At 45.0% G+C, this 21,135-nt stretch overlaps 1 protein-coding gene across 20 annotated transcripts in view; it reads right to left on the reverse strand.

The window, feature by feature from the left end:
• The window catches only part of NAP1L4 (nucleosome assembly protein 1 like 4), a 51,560-nt gene continuing 30,425 nt past the window's right edge, over positions 1-21,135 (reverse strand). For 7 of the 20 annotated variants that reach the window (XM_058304981.2, XM_058304982.1, XM_058304980.2 and 4 more), the window contains 6 exons: positions 19,714-19,859; positions 9,907-9,929; positions 9,354-9,473; positions 6,880-6,909; positions 6,373-6,429; positions 1-1,159 (listed from right to left, as the gene is read on the reverse strand). In XM_058304981.2, the coding sequence (XP_058160964.1) occupies positions 1,121-1,159; positions 6,373-6,429; positions 6,880-6,909; positions 9,354-9,473; positions 9,907-9,929; positions 19,714-19,859 (415 nt within the window). In that variant the 3' untranslated portion in view covers positions 1-1,120. Of the gene's footprint in view, positions 1,160-4,435; positions 4,474-4,592; positions 5,548-6,372; positions 6,430-6,879; positions 6,910-9,353; positions 9,474-9,906; positions 9,930-19,713; positions 19,860-21,135 lie in introns of those variants that run through there. The other 13 variants (XM_071217902.1, XM_071217900.1, XM_071217901.1 and 10 more) reach the window with 5 other exon arrangements.

The following is a 21,135-nucleotide window of genomic DNA, read 5'->3' on the forward strand; positions in this document are numbered from 1 at the left end:
TCATGTCCCACAACTTTAATAGAATATTCCAACCGGTCTGTCCACATCGAGAACACCGTGTTCGGCCACGCAAGTGCAGCCTGCCTGAGGCAAGGCCGAGGCTCTGCAAGCTGCGTCACTGCTGCAGCACTGCCACCACGCACCCTGAGCGAGCACCCACAGGCCTGTCAAGGAAGAGGCCGCAGTGCTCCCGGGCTCTTCAGGCAGAGGTAAGCGGTGGAGCCATGGAACGGGAGCTCGAGAAAGCAAGGCCTGGAAGCGACACGCCACCTTTTTAAGCCAAGCCCCTCAAACACAGTTGCCTAAATGCAAGCGATTCAAATCCCAGCTCCCTGGCTACAGGCCCTTGAACCTGCCGCAGTGGACGTGGCCTGTGTGTGTCACAAGCAAGCCCCTGCACTGGGAGCCATGGCAGGGGTAGTGGCTCCTTCCCCACCGGCCCCTGCTGCAGCTGCGCCACCTTTTCTCAGCCCAGGCCTCAGGCCTTAAGTCACAGCCTGGCTTAGAACTGTGAGGATGAGCCTAAGTGCAATGTCCTCACAGCCAAGCATGAAGAAATAAATACATCAATGAACCACTAAAGCTACGCCTCCACGTCGGTGTGCGCCACAACCCCCACCCCACCCTAGAAAGGTAGAACCAAAGAAAACTGCAGGAGCGCGCAAAGTGCGCTCCACAGCCCTGCCCCGGGCCGGAGCAGCTTTCACAGGAGGCGGGACGGGGCTGGAAGTGGTGTGGACTTCTTCCAGTGAAAGGGAAGCATGAGGTCCGACTGCAGGGGCAGGCACGCCAGGCCCCAGGGCCGTGGGACCACACCACCAGGTGAACTGCCCTTCAGGCGAGCCCCCTGCCCTGCCTGGTGTGGTCTCTCTCTGGGGCCCTCCCAAGGGCAGGGCTGCCAAGCTCACTGAGCTGCAGGGTACCCCAGGCTGCAGAGGGTGAGGGGACTAAACTGCCTATTTCTGAAATGCATTAAAGTTGTCACTGTACAAGTTAAACAAAATAATGAGGAAAAAGGAAAAGTGAAAGTGAAAATCATGCACTTGGAAGCGAGGCAGGTGTGGGCACTGGTGACCCGACTGTGCGACCAGGCGGCCCCAGGACAGGCCTGCGGGGGCGCTCACTGCTGCTTGCACTCGGCCGGCTGGCTGGGCTCTTTCTGCCAAGGAGAAAAGACAAGGTGTTCAGAGAGCAAACTCCATTTTTCCATTAAACAAATATCTCCTACCCAATATGAAAACCAAGACTCAATTATTTTTTTACAACTGTTATAGAAAAATATAGTCTTAGAAACAGTAAAAAAAACAAAAACAAGACCTTAGTAAGTCCTGCCAGGGTTGTCTTTCCTGCTTATCTGTGTCTCGGTGTCGGGGTGAGGAAGTCTGCTCGGGAGGAGGGTCCCAGGGACACAGAGGCTGACATGTGGGTTAGAAGCTTGAGGCCACCTGCGCCCGCCCCAGCCCTTGCCGCCTAGGAGGCCCCACTCCCATCACCAAAGGCACAGCAGAAAGGGACAAGCGCCATGCCTGGAAGCCACGCCCCAAGCTCCTCCCCAGAGGCCCCAGGCTTGCCAAGCGAGGTCTCATCCCAGAGAGTTGTCAGGGAAATCCCATTTCTCCTGAAGAGAGGAGATTAATGTCACTATAATCCAATGTGCGTATCACACAGAGTCACCAATGAAAGAGATGGCCTTTAAACCACACCTCGCAGCCCCATGAGTCCTGTGTAGAGGCCAATGACAGGCCAAAGCAGACAGCTCTGCACTAACTCCCAAGCTAGTGGGTCCTAGAACGCAGAATCTCGGGTGTGGGCGCCAAGGTCATAAGCTGCTTGGAATACAAACTGGCATGCCCCGGGTCGACGCCCAGCCCCATGACCCATTTGTTGAAAAGGAACACATGGGACCAGGAAGCTAATGCCCTCGGGGGGAGAAGCTGGGGCTACAGTCAGCACTCAGGGAACCCTATTTAAGGAGTGAAAAAAATCAATGCGTGGAGGACAACCAAGACATAGCATCCACTCGGGCGGCGGCTCAGCTCTGCTGGTGAGCATCACAAAAGAGGTCGGAATGCTCCCTGCCGGATACTGGTCCCTGGCCCCAGTGGAGCAGAGCAGAGCAGAGTGAAATGGGCTCTGGCACTGAACAAGGAAGAAAGCAGGGAGCTGCCTTTTGGATACAAGGGGAGACACATGGGGTGGGCCCCCGCACATTTCCTATTTGCAAAAACAAACTGGGTTAGAAAACATGAAAACTGCTGGAAGAAGAGCGCCCTCGTTTTAGAAGGGAGAGACCAGCAACCAGACCTGGGCTGAGGCTGGAGCAAAGTGGTGAGGCTGACAGGTCGGCGTGGCACCTGCCCTGCACATGGCCTCGCAAGGAAGGACGTGGGGTAGGGCTCGCAGCATGGCACCCCAACTCTGGGGACAGCGCCAGTATACACAGAGCCGAAAGACCAAGGAGTAAGACCAGCGCTTTGGCACCGGGGGACCAAAAGTCTGGGAAGTGAATTTTAGATGAGACAAGTGGGTCTGGGCATGTGACATGGCCGAAATATAAATGCTACTGAAATTGAGCACCTCTACCCCATTCCAAATCGAGAGTTTGGCCACCTAACACTAACTTATCACCGAGGGAGGGGAGTTGGTGGTTTCTAAAGGCAACGACTGCAGCTACCACCTTACCACTATGGGGCCATTTAAAAGGAGGGGTTTAGGGATGACAACCCACGCAGGAAAGGGAGTGTAGTCAGGCCCTACACACACACAACTCTGCAGTTCACTAAAGAAGGTGCAGCCTGCAGCCCCCAGAAGCTGACTGAACCCAGACCAGTCTCCTGTGGGGAGCACTGGACATGAGCAGAGAGCAGTGCCGGCACTTTTCAGGTGATGCAATCCATATACGGTTACGGGGAGGAAGAGTTCTGCTCTTCTAGTATGTGCTGGGATATTTATGGACAAGGTGTAGCTAGTGGGCTTCTAAGTAACTGGCAGGGGGTGGGAGGAGAAGTGAGGGGTTCAGGAGAAACAAGACTGACCATGTGTTGAGAGGTTCTTTCAACATCTGGGGACAACTGAGAATGAAGAACAACTCAACATAATTTTAAATATCCAAACAAATTATTGGACCTGGCCCTTTTAAGCATAATGAAGGTCAAGACGTGTGTATTAATTTCATCTAATGAAAATATTTCTTCAAACCCAAATCGGCCAATAACCCTTTGTTTTCTAGGAAAGAAGCCCCTATAAGTAAGATAGGAAGGCATTGCAGGAAGATTTTCCAAGGAAGCCTGACCTAGTTGGCCCTTGTCATTTTGGGACAAAAAGTTAAAGTTCCAGCACTTACAGGTGCTAATTCGATAAACTAGTCATCTTCTCAGCTCAACGTGCAGAACCCTTATTGTTCCTAGATTCTTCTCACAGCAGCTCAAGCTGCCACCTGTTTCCTCCTTCCCCTAGTACTGCAAAAAAAAGTACAGGTCCCAAGAGCAAGAGTAGCAAGAGCCTCACCTAGGAACTAGGATTTACCCATTCCACACTAGCCAAAGAGCTACTACTACTTAATACAGGGACTGACGGCTGGGGTGGCTCCCAGAGCTCACTGATGCTCATTTACATTTCCACAGGTTCTGTCTCTTTTTTAGGTACCAGGGCCGGGAATTGAACCTGGGATCTTAGATGTGGGAGGTTGGCACTCAACCCCTGAGCTATTTCGGCTACCCCGAGTTGGTTTATTCATTTGTTTGCTGTTTGTTCTGTTTTTAGGAGGTATGTGGGGACCCTGTATGTGGGAAGCAGGTACTCTACCACTTGAGCTACATGTGCTCCCCTCCATGGGTTCTTTTCTTACTCTCAGTCCATCAGAAAGTCTTCATCAACCTTACCGCAGCACATATTAATGCCTGCACTGAAAAAGATGTCCACAGCTTTTTTAGATAAAGAATTGTGGCAGGTTAAAAGTTGAATTACTACTTTATACACAACTATTGATCTGCATATCACCCGGATTTTAAAAATTATAAAATTTCAAGACACATGTCAAGAAAAATGACTAAAAGACCAGTTTCTAGCAGCCACAGTGAATGACTCAACCCACTGAGACGTAGTCATGACTGAGGACAGCCAAGCTCATCCTGGACCCAAGAGGGCCACCTGTCCCCAGTGGCTTCTTCTATGCAGCCAACCAGCAGGCTGCTGCCCCCTGGTCTGCCCTCTTCCTGGAGATGGGCACCAGCACTTGTGACTATGCCCTGCCAGCAAGAAATATGAGGCTCAGAAAGTAGGAGCCAAATCTAGGTTGTGTTTAACTATTCAGAGGCATGTAAAAGAAGTCTAAGTCGAACCTATCAGCTCCTATCTGAAGAGCCAGAACAATACATTGTAGGAAGTATACAGATAAGAAGCTTGGAAGTTAGGTACGAATGGAATTCCACCTTACCTAGAAACGTACGAATGATTAACAGACAAAAATTACACCTAAATGGGGAAAAAAATTGAAAGGAAGTGTCAGCATGAAAGAAAATGAAATGCACAAAATTATACAGGAGGAAACAGCCACAATTTCTCATGATACAAAAGAGCTGTGAAATACTGACCTGAAGGAGTAGCTTCAAAACCCCAGACACACAGCTTGCCAGCGGTCAAAGCCCAATTCCACTATGACTACGCCTAACACCAGGACACTCCTCCCTTCCTTACTTCCTTTTGCTAGTCCACATTCCAGTGTTACAAACCACACAGAAGAGATGCATCTGAAGGCACAGAAATATGACCTCATGACCCGTGAGTACACAAGATTCGGACCCATTTAAATAGCACAGGACTGACTGATGCAGGGGGTCCGTTCTAGAACTCCACAAGCCAGTTCTCACCTACTTCCACTCAACAAAATACACCGAAGACTTCAGGAGGTGCAAGTATTTAAAATTCACTACTTTAGATCAAGTGATTTGTAATCATTTGGTGAGAAAGCTCTTTAAGAAAACTGAGGCAGGAGAGGAGACAGAAGATCTGGCAAGGCAACGAAGAGTTGCAGAACAGATGAAGGGGGAAAAAGCAGCAGCCAAAGAACAAAGGCCTGCAGGTGCCACAGGAGCAATCAAACAGAGGCTCCACCCGTGCGGCTGAGGCTAGGGCAGTGGACCCTGCACACCAGGCCCAGTGCTTTACAATCGAAACAGTGAGTGCGCACATTCAGGCCCCACGCCACAGAAAACACACCTGGCCCCCAGAGCAGCAGTGTCCGCAGCACGAGGGGACTTCACCCCGCTCACAGTAAACTGGCATGCCTCTGTCCTCTCTGACCCGCAGGCTGGGATGCACCCAAGGGCAGGGACTCAGGCCTCTTTCTTCCATCAGTCCCTGACCCTGTCACGGTCTTGGGCGCGGGTCTGTTTCCAACAGGGAGTGGCCAGTTGACTGAGAGCTCGCCTTTTAAAAGGTGAATGTTCCCACGGGCCTCCCCCACAGAGGTGTATATGTGGCACATTTTTAAAGAGCATCGGGATAGCCCTTCCTTGTTCTTCGCCGAGGGAGCAGCGTGAGCATGCACTGTGGAAACAGACGGGGCTGAGCGTTACAGAACCAGGTGAGGACATGACAGCTTGGTGCATACTCTCCTTAAGGTAGAAAACAGGCACAAACAAACACCCAAGTGTCTAGTTAAATAAACATACATATTACAAAAGAGCCAGCTAATGTGAGCAGTCTGACAACCCATGCATATTTAATTCTAAGATGCCAGGCGCATTACAAATTTAATTTCAAGCTAGAAAATAAGAGTAAATTCTCACTACAGCTTTAGATGACAAATAAATTTCAAATGGCAAAGAAGCTTGATTTAAGCTAATTGGATACCATAAACAAAAATCCAGATTTACAGGTAATATTAATGGTTGCCCATACATTAAAGTATCTTGATTTCCTCTAATAAAGCTACCTAGTTTAAACTGAGTTTTCTCAACCCAAGTATAATAGTAATATTATACACAATTCCATTTTTCTATCCATATAAAAATAACCTTTTATTCCCCCCAAGACCCTTCTGTGTACCTTTTCCACAAAGAAAATCTAAAGATCAGAAAGTTGGTTCAGTAGTCTATTAAATCATACCTTAAAAGAACTAAAGATCCAGAAAATAATGTTGCTGTATCAAATGAGTTATGTAAATAAAATACAGCAAGAATTAGGAAGCATTTTACTGAGTATTTATATCAAACACTCAGGGAAATCACACAGATGGTAAATAATTATTTCTTCATTCAAGTATTTTTCTGATACCTTTTAAGTTTTCTAGTTAGAGAATAACAAATACAGTCTTAATACCAATGAGTCTGAGTGGGGAACATGTTTGGGTAACCCCCCAAAATAACTAACCTTGGGGTTAACTTCAGCATCTTCCTCCTCTTCTCCCTCCTCGTCACCTTCTAATTCCTGTATTAAAGGAGTGATAACTTGATGAACAGAAAGGACTCAAATTACTGTGGATCTCAGGATTCACAAGCAAGTTAAAGCAATGCAGCGATTACTGCTACCCATAAATGACTAAATCACCTTGCCCGGACACTTAAGCTTATTTCTGGTTGTATTTCTGTTCTCATGGGTAACCCTGAAATAACATATTTCTGAAAAGGTATATCTTATTTTTTAAATGTATTTTTCTAGGATACATTTTCACCAGCCAATTGCAGGGTTCAAAATTATGGGCACTTGCAACACTTGCTCTATTTCTACTCAGTTCTTCAACAGGGCCAAAAGGTAGCTTTATGCACAGCGGATTGAAGCCAGTCTTACTGAAGATTTACCCCTGTCCCCTTGAGCAGAGAAAGTCAAAGAAAAGCCAACTTTAGGTAAACAGTGATGTTTACTGTGACCTGTTCTTACCTCCTCTTCTCCTTCCTCACCTTCTTCGAACTGAAAGACAGAAAAGTATTTTCAGGCACATAAACCCTGACAGCGACCTGACAATCAAGCCCTGTGACCAGCCCACTTGCGCAGGCCTGCGTGCCGCCACTGTGGGCCAGAACTCTTGGCCAGGCCAAGGCCTCCAGGGACCAGCTTCTGTGGGGAGCTTTGCTGATGAGCCCAAGTAACAGGCAATCCCTCAAAGTGAGGCTGGGGAGAGAGGGTACAGCCCTGGGTCCCCTCTGCGTGCTGGACCCAGTTGGGCCCCAAATGGCACCTGCTTCTCGTCAGCCTGCTGCCAAATAAGAGAAGATTTTTTGTGAGCTGGTTGAATTTGTTTTCCTTCCTATTTTTCCCAAGGCAACTCTAAGTAAACCAGTTTAGCATAATTTTATTACCTCTAAGAATTTCTGTATCATTTTACTTTGCATCTCATATAAAGGAAAACAAACAAACACTTCTTAAATAGGCATATAGTGAAACCTTGGTGGTTAACCTTTGTAACAAGTCAAAACTAAAATCCTCATATATGAACTTCCATAGACTTCACTGACCAGACTCTCATTCAAGTACCCAAACCCCACGTCTCCCTACCGGCTACTCAGCACAGTGCATGTGGAAAGTCAGCAGTTTCTGGGGAGCCAGAATCTACACAGAATCTTACACAGATCTTGGTGTAGAATTTAGACGAATCGCTGAGGGCTTCCACAGTGCACCCTCCCACACCAAGCTCCCAGCCTGCGCACCCTCCACCCTCACAGCAGTGCCCTTCCTGCCTAAGCACCCCAACTGGCCTCTGAGAGCCCTGCAGTCAACAAGATGCCAACAGCAGTTCAGATCAAATTTCAACCAGCTTCAAACAAGCCTGAGTGCCTATTTGTTTGTTTTTATTTTTTGAGGCTCTAAGTCCATCATTCACCCTTGAAGAATCTGTTTTTCAAAAAAGGCTTTACATAGGGGACTGCAGGGCTGTATTTCAAATTTACATCATACTTGCCTAAAGCAGTGCTCTCCAAAGTGGGCTGCACAGACCCCAAAGGGATGCACAAGCTGACCCATGAGCGCCCAGAGAGAAGACATCAGCACTCTACATTCACTTCCTCTAAGAAGCTTTGTACCTCTTGTGTGGGCTATGACGTGCCTAAGGTCGGTAAGAAAATCATTATGCACCTCTGCATCAGGCACAGGTCTTGGGCCTCTCCAGCCCACAAGTCCTTCACTCCACTGAGGAGAGGAGGCACCAAGAGGCTGCACAGCTGCTGAGTGGCAGAGCTAGGATTCAACCCAGTCAGGTTTGAGCTCATACTTGGAACCTGCCCATTCTGCCCACCAGCAGGGCCTGCACACACGAGCTATACGTAAACAAACCTGCACAAACTGAGTAGGCAAAACTTCTCAACTGAGGAGTCAGAAGAGTTGTTGGGAAGCCAATGTTGGGAACCTAAGGATGTACTTTCTAACATGCGGCCACTGGGCCTGTCTGGCTATTAAATGTAAATTAATTAAAATTAAATAAAACTCCAACATTCCTTTCCTCAAAAGCCACTCTTGGTTGGTCCGACCACAGAGAGATGTAGGAGACTTCCATCACTGCAGAAAGTTTACCAACAGTGCTCATCTAGCCAGCACTTCCTAAGCCTATGGTTCAGCAGCTCCTCGCATGTGTTAACAACCCAGTGCTCAGCCAAGCTCCGTGTGTGGACCTGTTCCCTGCACACACCCCCGGCCTAGGGATGGACGAGGAAGCTGAAATCCAGACATGAACCAACCTAAGCTAACAATCTGAGGCTGGCCCATGCCCCCCCGCTCAGGGAGCACATGCACGATGGGAGAGGTGTGAGGAGAAGCAGGCCTCTGCTGGGTTCCTGCCCACACCTGCTCCAGTACCAGCTGCCTGGTAGTAAGTCCTGCTGAGCCCCATGAGCAAGTTCCGAAAGGCACCCATGACCACAAGACGTGAACCACAAGAAGAGAAAGAGCACCTGTGGCGTGCTTCCAGGGACACATGCAGAAGGCAACTTCACTTGCTTCCCCAAGTCCTGACAAGCACGAGCTAGCTCTCCTCCGGCCCAGAGGAGGTGGCATGCAGAGCCCTGCCACATCTCCCGTGGGCCGGGCTTCCTATCTCTTTTAGGCTGATGCAGCAGCCCATTCTGGTGACAGTCATTTGGGGTGGCCGGGCTGTCACAAGAAAGGTTTTCCTTGTGCGCATGAATTCCCCTGAAGCTCACAGGCCATGCACAGGACATGAGGAGACCCCCACACAGGCCGGTTCTCACACTCGTTCTCCTACTCTTTTCTACAAAGCACAAGTAGGCAGACCACACTACACATCTGGTTGGTAATATAAAAATTTTCAGCTTTTAGGGGTCAAAACACAACCTGGGACTTCTTTGCACCACAGGACATGCCTGCCAGTGTAGCAGCCACCCCCCATGCCCTGCCCCACATACGTTGTCGGCATCTTCTATGGCCTCCCCTGTAAAGTAAAGCACTGCACGTGGGACGATCCTCTCACGGAAGAAGTGCCCAATCTCAAAGTCAGATGCTAACGTGAATTCTGAATCTTCATCCTGAGGAGGAGAGAGCCTAACCATTAACTTATCTTGTGCAACAAACACAACATTCTCTTAGTCACCCTCACCCAAACGCTCTCTCTCACTTTGGGCTCACTCCTACACAACTGTCACTTAAGAGGATGTTAAACATTGCATTAAGGGCTCGAATTAAGCAAAAGGGCAGAGAACAGCTGCCAGGGAAGCAGTGGGCCCACTGGCTCCCTGCATGCTCCCTGGAGGTCACATAAATGGAGCTAAGCACAATTGAAAGGACACACGGGACACAGAAGACTGATGTATGAAAAAGTTTCTCCAACCAAAAAGTGTCATGATTACAAACTGCTATTAGGTTTTCAGGGAGCAGGAATGGATAAAAACCTAAGAAGGAACCTACTCAGGAAATAAAGACTTTAACAGGAAAATCAGAATTTAATCACACAAATCTTACCAGTGATTCTCCATCCCCGGATGCTATAAAAAGAAAAACCAAAACACATGCATTAACAACCTGAAAGTTTTAAAAAGCCCACAGAGAAAGCTCAGCTGACCAATAAAAGGAACCCTGGACAGCAAGGCCTTTCACGTCAGTCTCGTGGAGGCTTTGGCCTCCACGGACATCTTGGTGGCATTCAACCCAGCTCCTGCATAAAAGCTGGCCCCGACCCCCCACAACCCTTGCCCCCCTCACAGAAATATCCAGAAAAGCACGCCGAGGTTCAAGTGTTAATGGGAGGAGGCGCCAGTGACCCGCACAGTGCCCTCAGTGCCCCTGTGCTGCATGGAAGCCTGACTCAGGCTCTGCAAACCACGTGAGGATACAGAAGAGCAAGAGGCCACCCCAGCCTTCCAGTCCTAGTGCTGCTCAGGAGCTGCAGTGCAGCCAGGTGGAACCTGTGTTTCATTATCTGTGTGACAGGAGGAAGAGAGAACAGAGAGCTGATGTGCTTCCTGCAAGAAGAACTCCTTGTGGCAGGACAGTTCTGTTCATTTATGCCCTACTGCAAGGCAGCGCAGCTCCTCGCTCAAGGGAGCCGCCCAGATGTGGCATTCAACACACATACAACCACAGGTTTGGGGATGGCTGGAGCTTGACAGGAAAGACAGGACTAAACAGGACCAAACCAAGTTTAGTGACATTCAAACAGCCTATCCCAGATCTTCCAGAATCCAAACCAATTTTATAAACGCTTGTTCCAGGGTACTGACTTTCCGAAGGAGCTGAACGTTTGTTTACCTTGCCTAGTCTCTACTCTGCACTAACTGCCTTTTCAATTCTCATTTTTTAAGGCAGTGGCAGGAATTGAACCCAGGACCTGGAACATGGGCAGCAGGTGTTCAACCACTGAGCCACACCAGCTCCCCTCAATTCTCATTTCAGTATTTCTGACCCAACGCCATCACAGGCTGAATGAACTGCTGCCCAATGGCCTTATAGCCTTCACTATGCACTGCAGAGCAGCAAGTGCTGCTTGGGTTAACACCAGCCCAGGGCAGTGGTCCTCAAGCTTTGGCTTCAGCTTCAGGTGTCACTCATAGGCGTTGACACAGGTGCAGACAGGGCTAAGCGTCTACACCTGGCAAGCATCCCACCTAGGGGATTCTGGAGGGTGATTCGCTACTTGCTACGAGGACTTTTGTCACTTGTGTCACATCTGGACCTGCTTTGCAAGTCAAAAACAGGCTGAATTAGCTATCTAACATTTCTTCCATTTCTTAAAAAAAAGTTATCAATTTTGATTTTGTCTTGACTATCCCATCACCTCTCCCCACTGCCACTTCCACTCTCTTTACCATAGTACTTACCATTAAATTATTTACTTTTAAAAACAGCTTTCCTAGGACTTGGCCCAGTGGTTAGGGTGTCAGTCTACCAAATGGGAGGTCCGCAGTAAAAAACCCCGGGTCTCCTTGACCCGTGTGGAGCTGGCCCATGCGCAGTGCTGATGCGTGCAAGGAGTGCCCTGACATGCAGGGGTGTCCCCCATGTAGGGGAGCCCCACGCAAGATGAGTGCGCCCCGTAAGGAGAGCCGCCCAGCGTGAAAGAAAGTGCAGCCTGCCCAAGAATGGTGCCGTCCACACGGAGAACTGACACAGCAAGATGATGCAACAAAAAGAGACACAGATTCCCATGCCCCTGACAACAACAGAAGTGGACAAAGAAGACGACGCAGCAAATAGACACAGAGAACAGACAACTGGGGCGGGGAAATAAATAAATAAATCTTTAAAGAACAAAACCAAAAAAACCCCAGCTTTACTGAGGTACAGTTTATATGCCATAAAATCCACCCACTTCATTGTAAGATTCAACCATTTTTCGGTATGTACTATAGTTGGTACAACCATTGCCACAAATCCAGTTCTAGAATTCCCCAAAGCACCTCAAAAATTCCTGAGTCTGATTCAAGGAGGTTGTAAGTGAATGGCTGGAAAACAATCTTCCAAGCAAACAATAACCAAGAAGAAGGCAGGAGTAGCTATATTAATATCAAACAAAATAGACTTTAAATGCGAAACAACTGTGAGAGACAAAGATGGATACTATATATTAGTGAAAGGGATAATCTTTCAATAAAAACGAACAATCATAAATATTTATGCTCCTAACAAGGGCGCCAAAAAATACGTGAGGCAAACACTGGAAAAACTAAGTGAAAGAATAGATGCCTCTACAATTATAGTAGAAGACTTTAATACACCACTACCAACTTTGGACAGAACATCTCAAAAGAGAATCAATAAAGAAACAAAAACTTTGAACAGTATATTAGAGGAGCTGGACCTAATAGACATATACAGAACATTACACCCGAATACAGCAGGAAATACATTTTTCTCAAGTGCACATGGATCATTCTCCAAGATAGACCATATGCTAGACCACAAAGAAAGGCTCAATGAATTCAAAAAGATCGAAATCATGCAAAACAATACCTCTGACCACAGTGGAGTGAAGCTGGAAACTTGCAAGGGCCAGAGGCCCAGATTTTGCACCAAGATATGTAAATTAAACAGCACACTCTTACAAAAACAGTAAGTCAAAGAGGAAATCTCAAAAGAAATTAATAACTACTTGAAAATAATGAAAATGATAACACAACACACCAAAATTCCAAAATGTATGGGACGCAGCAAAAGCAGTACTGAGAGGGAAATTTATTGCTATGAATTCGTACATCAAAAAAGAAGAGCAAAAATTGAAGAACGAACTGCACATTTGGAGGAATTAGTAAAAAAACAACAAAAAAGTAACCCCACAGGAAGAAGAAAGAAAGAACAAACATAAGAGCAGAACTAAATGAAATGGAAAATAAAAAAGCACTTTTAAAGATAAACAAAACCAAGAGCTGGTTCTTTGAGAAGATCAATCAAATTGACAAACCCTTAGTGAGACTAACAAAGAAAAAAAGAGAGAAGATGCAAATGCACAAAATAAGAAATGAGAAAGGGGATATCACTACTGACCCCACAGAAATAAAGACTATCATAAGTGGATACTTTGAAAAACTACATTCCAACAAAAATGACAATTCAGAGGAAATGGACAAATTCCTAGAAACACATAAGCAGCCTATATTGATAAAAGAAGAAATTGATGATCTCAACAAACCAATCACAAGTAAAGAGATAGAATCAGTTATTAAAAACCTCCCAACTAAGAAAAGCTCAGGGCCAGATGGCTTCACAGGTGAATTCTACAAAACATTCCGGAAAGAACTAATGCCAATCTTGCTGAAACTCTTTTAAAAATCGAAACAGAAGGAACATTACCTAACTCATTCTATGATGCCAACATTACCCTAGTACCAAAGCCAAAAAAAGACACCATAAAAGGAAAATTACAGACCAATTTCTCTAATGAACTTAGGCGCAAAAATCCTCAACAAAATACTTGCTAATCGTATTCAACAACACAGTAAACAAATTATACACCATGACCAAATGGGATTCATTCTGAGTATGCAAGGATGGTTCAATGTAAGAAAATTGATCAATGTAATACACCATATAAAGAGTGAAGAAAAAAATCACATGATTATATCTATAGATGCAGAAAAAGCATTTGACAAAATACAGCACCCTTTCTTGATAAAAACACTGCAAAAGATTGGAATACAAGGAAATTTTCTGAACATGATAAACAGTATACATGAAAAACCCACAGCCAACATCGTTCACAATGGTGAAATCCTAAAATCCTTCCCTCTAAGATCAGGAACAAGACAAGGATGCCCTCTCTCACCTCTTCTATTTAACACTGTCTTAGAAGTACTTGCTCGAGCACTGAGGCAAGAACCAGATATAAAAGACATTCAAACTGGAAAGGAAGAAGTCAAAATTTCCTTATTTGCAGATGACACGATCCTATACATAGAAAACCCTGAGAGGTCTACAATAAAGCTTCTAGACCTCATAAATGAGTTTAGTAAAGTTGCAGGTTATAAGATCAATGCGCAAAAATCAGTAGCATTTCTGTACACCCATAATGAGCAAGCTCAGAAGGAAATCAAGAAACAAATACCATTTATAATAGTAAATTTAAAAATCAAATACCTAGGAATAAATTTAACTAAAGATGTAAAAAACTTATACACAGAGAACTACACAACCCTGTTCAAGGAAATCACAAAGAAGACCTAAATAAATGGAGGACTAAATATTATTAAGATGTCTATCCTATCAATACTGATATACACATCCAATGCAATCCCCATAAAATCAACACAGCATTCTTTAAGGAACTAGAAAAACTAGCTATGAAATTTATTTGGAAAGGAAAGAGGCCCCAAATAGTCAAAGACATATTGAAAAAGAAAAACGAAATTGGAGGAATCACACTACCTGACTTCAAAACATACTACAAAGCTACAGTAGTGAAAACAGCATGGTATTGGCACAAGGAGGGACACACAGACAAATGGAACTGAATTAAGAGTTCTGATACAGATCCTCATATATATAGTCATATAAGATTCGATAAGGCCACCAAACCCTCTCAACTGGGAGAAAATGGCCTCTTCAACAAATGGTGCCTGAAGAACTGGATATCCATATGTAAAATAATGAAAGAGGATTACCAACTCACAGCTTATACAAAAATCAACTCAAGATGGATCCAAGACCTAAATACAAGACCTAAGACCATAAAGACTTTGGAAAACAATGAAGGGAACCATCTACAGGACCCTATAATAGGAAATGGCTTCATGAACTTCACACCAAAAGTATGAGCAGCAAAAGAACAAATAGATAAAAGGGACTTCCTCAAAATGAAAGCCTTCTGCACCTCAAAGGAGTCTGTCAAGAAAGTGAAAAGAGAGCCTACACAATGGGAGAAAATATTTGGTAACCATATTATCTGATAGGAGACTTATAACCTGCATATAAAAAGAACTCCTTTATCTTGAAAATAAAAAGACAAACAACCCGTTTAAAAACTGGGGAAAAGATTTAAACAGACACTTCTCCAAAAAAGACATAAAAATGACTAAAAAGCACATGAAAAAAATGCTCCAAATTACTAGCTATTAGGATAATGCAAATCAAAACTATAATGAGATACCATCTTACTCCCATAAAACTGGCAGCTATGAAAAAAACAGAAGATTACAGATGCTGGAGAGGATGTGGAGGAATGGGAACACTCATCCACTGCTGGTGGGAATGCAGAAGGATCTAGCCATTCTGGAGGACAGTTTGGCGGTTTCTCAAAAAACTAGCTGTAGATTTGCCATATGACCCAGCGATTCCACTGCTGGGAATATACCCAGCAGACCTGAAAACAAGGACACAAACCGATATATGCATACCAATGTTCATAGCAGCATTGTTCACTATTGCCAAAAGTTGGAATCAACCCAAATGCCCATCAACACATGAATGGATAAATAAAATGTGGTATACACATACAATGGAATACTACTCAGCTTTAAGAACGAATACACTACAAACACATGTGATAACATGGATGGATCTTGAGAACCGTATGTTGAGTGAAGCAACCCAGGCGTTAAAGGACAAATACTACATGACCTCAATGATACGAAATAAGTAAACCAAGCTGCCTCAGAGAGCTAGAGACTGGATGATAGGCTTAAAGGAAACCGGGGGTAGAGGAAGGATGTAAGTTGACACCTACATGGGTGAAATCTATGATAAGCTGGAGATAAGTATTTGTACAAGGAAGGGATAAAATGGGGGAATAAGGTTGGTTACCTCTGGGTGGGGCTTTGAGGGCTTGAGGAGGGCTAGGGATGGGAGGATGGGTAATACTGTCCAAGAAACTGGGGGGAGGGTGGGGAACATACGAACATAGGAGATTGTCAGATATTTGGCGGAGAGTATAATGCTGAGAAAACTTTTTCAAAGATATTATATAATAAGGAAGGTTACCTGTTTAATATGCTTAAAGGGGATAATCCGATGCAGGACAGGCTCCTAGGGAGTGTGAGTGCTTATTTTGCCATAGTGGGTTATGGCATTGGATAGAGACCCATATAATGAGAGTGAAGGTATACCCACATCCTGGGGAGGACTGATGTTCTCAAATAGAGGGAATTTTATCTTTCGAGAGAAATGGTGGCTCCCAGTGCATTAGGGCAGTTGAGCATGTCAAGCCCTCAACACTGTTGCAATTATCTCTGAACATGGCCCTTCAAGCAATGAAGACTGACTGTCACTGTGGGCCCTAAGGGGAGGGGGAAAGAGGTACTGAATAGATGGAATCAATGCAATTGTGTGGGCAACAGAAGTGTTCCACAAGATTACGCAAGGATAGATATAAGACATGTTAAATGACACCAAAAATATATAGGGGGTGATAGGTTAAAATGTAAATCATAATGTAAAACATAACTAAAACTTGAGAAAATTGTATAGTCTAAAATATAAACCACAATGTAACCCCAAATGTTACCTTGTTCGAAAGCTACTGTCTCAATATCTATACATCAGTTCCAGTAAATATAGTATGAATATGTAAAAAGATTATTGCTGTGGAAGGGAAAAGTGTTTTATGTTGGACATGTGGGAGTACTGTATATTGCATATATGAATTACTGTGATCTAAAACTTTTGTGAAGATAAGCTTAATAATTAGGAAAAAGAAAAAAGAAGAAGAAAGGACGCAGACACCGAGGAAAAGACGAAGAAGTTGCCTTGCCAATTTGCAAACAGGGCAACACTTATTGCAGTGATGGAAGGCAAAACATCAAAAACAAAGCTTTTGCATTTTTTATTTTTTTGATACCCCAATTTATTTTTACCTTAATTTTTCTCAATTAATGTATTCTATATCTAACCTTTTAACTCATCACTATATTCCATTTTACTATTAATGGAACCTGGCCATATATTGGGGTTCATTTTTCAAGAAGTTTTGGATCACAGAAAGGTTCAACAACGGTAGCGGAGGAATACTGGGGTGGGATGTTATTGACAGGGGACACATGGTTGGCAGGGAGTTCTACAGGGCATATATCCAGGGTACATAAAAATGTTTGGATATTTTCATAGTGGTTACAATTAAAAACAACAATAGAGGAAGGGCTGAGTTCCTAGCCATGGGAACTCTATCATAGTCTCTAAAGGAACAGCAACAATCCCCCAAGTGCAATGGCAAAGACCAAAAAAGAATGAAGGTCCAACAACGAGCCCCTGATACTAATGACTATGTCTGTGAGCCTGTGCACCTAAAATAAAAACAAGGCCTAGAGCTGCAGGGTCTCTAAGAGTTACCTCCTGAGAGCTCTGTGTTGCTCAAATGTGGCCAGTCTCGAAGCCAAACTCAGCATGTAAAAGTGTTGCCTTCCCCCGCAGCATGGGACACGACTCCCGGGGATGAGCCTCCCTGGCGCTGAGGGATTACTACCAAGTACCAGCTGGTGATGTAACTAGAAAATGACCTTGAATAAAAGGGTCAACTCAGACCAGCAGAATATCTCAGTCTACATATAATACCAGGAGTTAAAAATGCTTTTTGACCTGAATAAAAGGGGGAAACGGAAAGGACAAATGAGTTTATGTGGCTATGAGTCTCCAAAAAGAGCTGGGAGGTTATTAGAGGGGTTGCCCTTATGCACACTTCAGCAGAGTCCCAGAGACAGATAAAGTAGATACAACCCCAGGTAATGGTTCTTCTGAGGGCTACAGAGACCATAGGTTCTAGGCATAGGTTCATAGGCAGACGGAGTTCAGTGACATGTCAGTTGGCCCCACTTTGGAGTTTGTGTTTCTGTGTGATGGAGCTGGACTCAGATGTGATCTCTGCCCAGAAGCCTCTCCTGGTACTTTTACCAGAACTGTAGTTGGTGCTAGGGTTTAATGTATACCCAGGGGACCTGAATCTCTGGAATGACCACTTGATAGCCAGGCCCTGAGCCTCAACAGACTTGCAACTCCTATACTCTGGTTTATTGGGCTTACCCCACTCAGCTAACATGGAGGTGAAGGTCAACCATCACACCATGGAGCCAAGAGTGCCTACAACTGAAAGCAGGAGAATTGCACCCAGCATCCATGTGGAGTCTAAGCCCTCTCTTGATATAGATGTGGAATGGACACAACCATTCCAAGGTCCACAGGATGGAAGAATAGAATATGGATTAGAGTGGACTTACTGATATTCTATTCATGAACTATTGTGATTACTAATAGAGGAAAATGTGGCATTGCTGTGGAGAAAGTGGCCGTAGTGGTTCCTGGGGGTAGGGAGTGGGAGGAAGAGATGTGATGTGGAGGCATTTTCGGGGGTTGGAGTTGTCTGGGTAGTGCTGCAGGGACAGTTACTGGACATTGTATGTCTTCCCATGGCCCACTGGATGGAACGTGGGAGAGTGTGGGCTATGGTGTGGACCACTGACCATGAGGTGCAGCAGTGTTCAGAGATGTATTCACCAAATGCAATGAATGTCTCATGATGATGGAGGAGGTTGTTGTTATGGGGGGAGGAGTGGGGTGAGGGGGTGTGGGATACATGGGAACCTCATATATTTTGAATGTAACATTAAGAAAATAAAGACAAAAAAAAATTCCTGAGTCTGCTTATGAACACCACTTTGTCCAATACAATGCTCTACAAGGGACCTTCCCAAACAGGAACTTGGAGAACTCAGAGAGTGGCTCTGTTCTTGCCCTCACACCAAAGTGCACCTTTTAAGTTCAAAATGAAACAGAAGAAAACAGACACTACAATTAAAGAATAACAACCGATGCAGGAAGTAATGCCCAATAAATTATGGTGGCAAATGTGGAGATTAGACCAAAAATCAAACTCTCAGACCCAAGAATGGAGCCACAATAAACAACCCGAATGTGATCTGATCATCTGTGTTGGAATTTCTTTGTTTCCAAGTATGATTTTGCCCATGGAAAATAAAGAGAATTTTTCCCTCATATAAATTATTTCAACAGTGCCAAAGAGCCTGGCTGTACCATTCTCTCATGATTAGAAAATTATATTACAACTTCCAAATAATTTACTATCAAAATTATTTTATTAATCACTCCTGAAGCTCATAGGTTCCAGACTTATTTTATGACTTAGGAAAGAAAAAAAAAAGGGGGGTGGGGGGGAGAGGGGAGCCAAGAATAATAGTGATATAAAGGAAAAAAACCCAGAAGATTCCAAGCTATGATTTGGATCAAAATCTTTCAGAAATGGAAACCCAACTACTTATGTTTCTTTGTCACAAGGACACAAATTTATGAGGAAAAGTCTGGGCGGATCATCTGAAGGCTGTGCAACTGCAGCCAGATCAAAGGCAGCGACAGGGACCCGAGAGCTGATTCTGCAGCCCGCCCCAGGCAGGGTGCTGTCCCAGGAGAAAGGAACATGTGCATGTTCACTTAGAGGCTGGACACGGTGACGTGTGGGAGCTGAGGTGATGCAGATGAGAAGAGACGCCCCCCACCCCAGAGGGTGGGCCCAGCTGGTGGTGGACAAGCTCCAGGAGTCCAGGCCCAGCCCTCATTGCCCTGTTCTCTGAATGGAAGTGGCTCTGGGCTGGCCACCAGGAGGCTGAGGACATGCTTCCCTTTTCTGCTAAGGGTGACGACCCCACTCCTATGCCAGCCCCCTTGCCTAGGGAGAGCTGCCCAGGCACCAACACCACAAAGAGGGCAGACGCTGCACTCCTGACCAAGCAGGTGAGAAGACAGGAAAGACAGGACATAACTGAAAGTTAGGGATAAAGTCAGTCAATGAAGTAATCTTATACAAGTCAATAAAAGATGTTAATAACCTAACCTACTTACCTTTCAGAGGACTGAAGAAGTTGAAAAATGAATCGTTGGGTACTTGCTTAGTAATTGTTCGAACAGTGCCCCGGCCCTTATGTTTCTGCTTTTTCTTGATTGTTTTAACTGTAACATTTTTTCCTTTTTTCCAGTCAATAGTACACCTACACGGACAAGGTACAAGTGGTCAGCTATGACAAATGTGCAACTCCATGAGAAAATTCAATTACAAATGCAAGCAGTAAGCATACAAAATCTGCAGAGTTTTTAGTAAAACCAATCTGCTGGATGAGCAATTCCTCTCTCCTGGGCTCCAGACAACTGAGGTTAGTTGGTGGTCAGCGGGGGTCGGGTAAGCCGCCTGGGAGCCCACTATCCTGGCAGGGGCCACTACCGCAAGCTTTAGACTTCTACTATAATGGCGCATTTTGCCCAAGACATTTCATGAGGATCCTGAGGCATTTTCAAGGACAAATGCCCAGGCCAGACCACATGAAATGAGTGCGTTTGGCACTGGCTGATCTCACAGGCCTCAGTCCACACCTGAGGCTAACCACTCATGCACCCTGAATTCTCAAGGCAACAGGTGAGGAGTACAAGCTGGAGAAAGGAAGCAGGTGACCAACTGCAAATACTGATGACTGGTCCAAAACATGCTTGTTCTGGGCAGCTGCACCCAGCAGGTCTGGGGGTGGGGGCTAGGCACCAGTTTAGTTCTGAACTGTTCAGATATAACTGGCACAAGTGACACCCAATTGCATCTGACTCTTATCAGGAACACTCTTGGAAAGGCCATGTCTTTACTCACGAGGCCTAGCCCCCAAAAATGATCTTTCAAAATCACTTTAGCTATTTGAGTATAGCAGGATTTTAGTAATGTTCTGAATTACTTACAGAGAGAGAATTCTATGGATAAGTACTTGGTTTCAGTGAATGAGGAAGGATAACTGTTTCAATTCAAGGATAAAACTATTTCCCAAATGGTTTCAAGCCAATAAAGACAATTAATTCTAAAGCATATACTCACCTTGGTCCTTACAGAGAATGAAATCATGGAGGTGGCGGGATGATGAGTCAAATGGCAACTGAACAGCCCCACCCATACCCAAAGCAAGCAAGTGATCAGTTCTGAACTGCACTGATTCATTCATTCCTTCAACATTTACCAGAACCTCATTTATGGCCTTCCGAGAACATATAACCCAAGCCTCCTATTGAAGCAAGGAGACTAAGCCATTATTCCCAAAACTTCACGTAATCATGCTGATACATTTCCCAGCGTTAGCCATCGTATATAATAAGTTCTGCACAAGTATCCCCAAATCAAAGACTATTTTAGTTAAGTCTTTGTTTACTGGGCTTTTTAAGTAGATTGAAGACTTTTTGCCTTATTCTTAATTTCTTACTCACCCGTACAGTTCTAAAGTCAACTTCTGCTTT

This window comes from Dasypus novemcinctus, chromosome 10 (genome assembly GCF_030445035.2).
Source record: "Dasypus novemcinctus isolate mDasNov1 chromosome 10, mDasNov1.1.hap2, whole genome shotgun sequence".
In the NCBI taxonomy this organism is placed as follows: domain Eukaryota; kingdom Metazoa; phylum Chordata; class Mammalia; order Cingulata; family Dasypodidae; genus Dasypus; species Dasypus novemcinctus.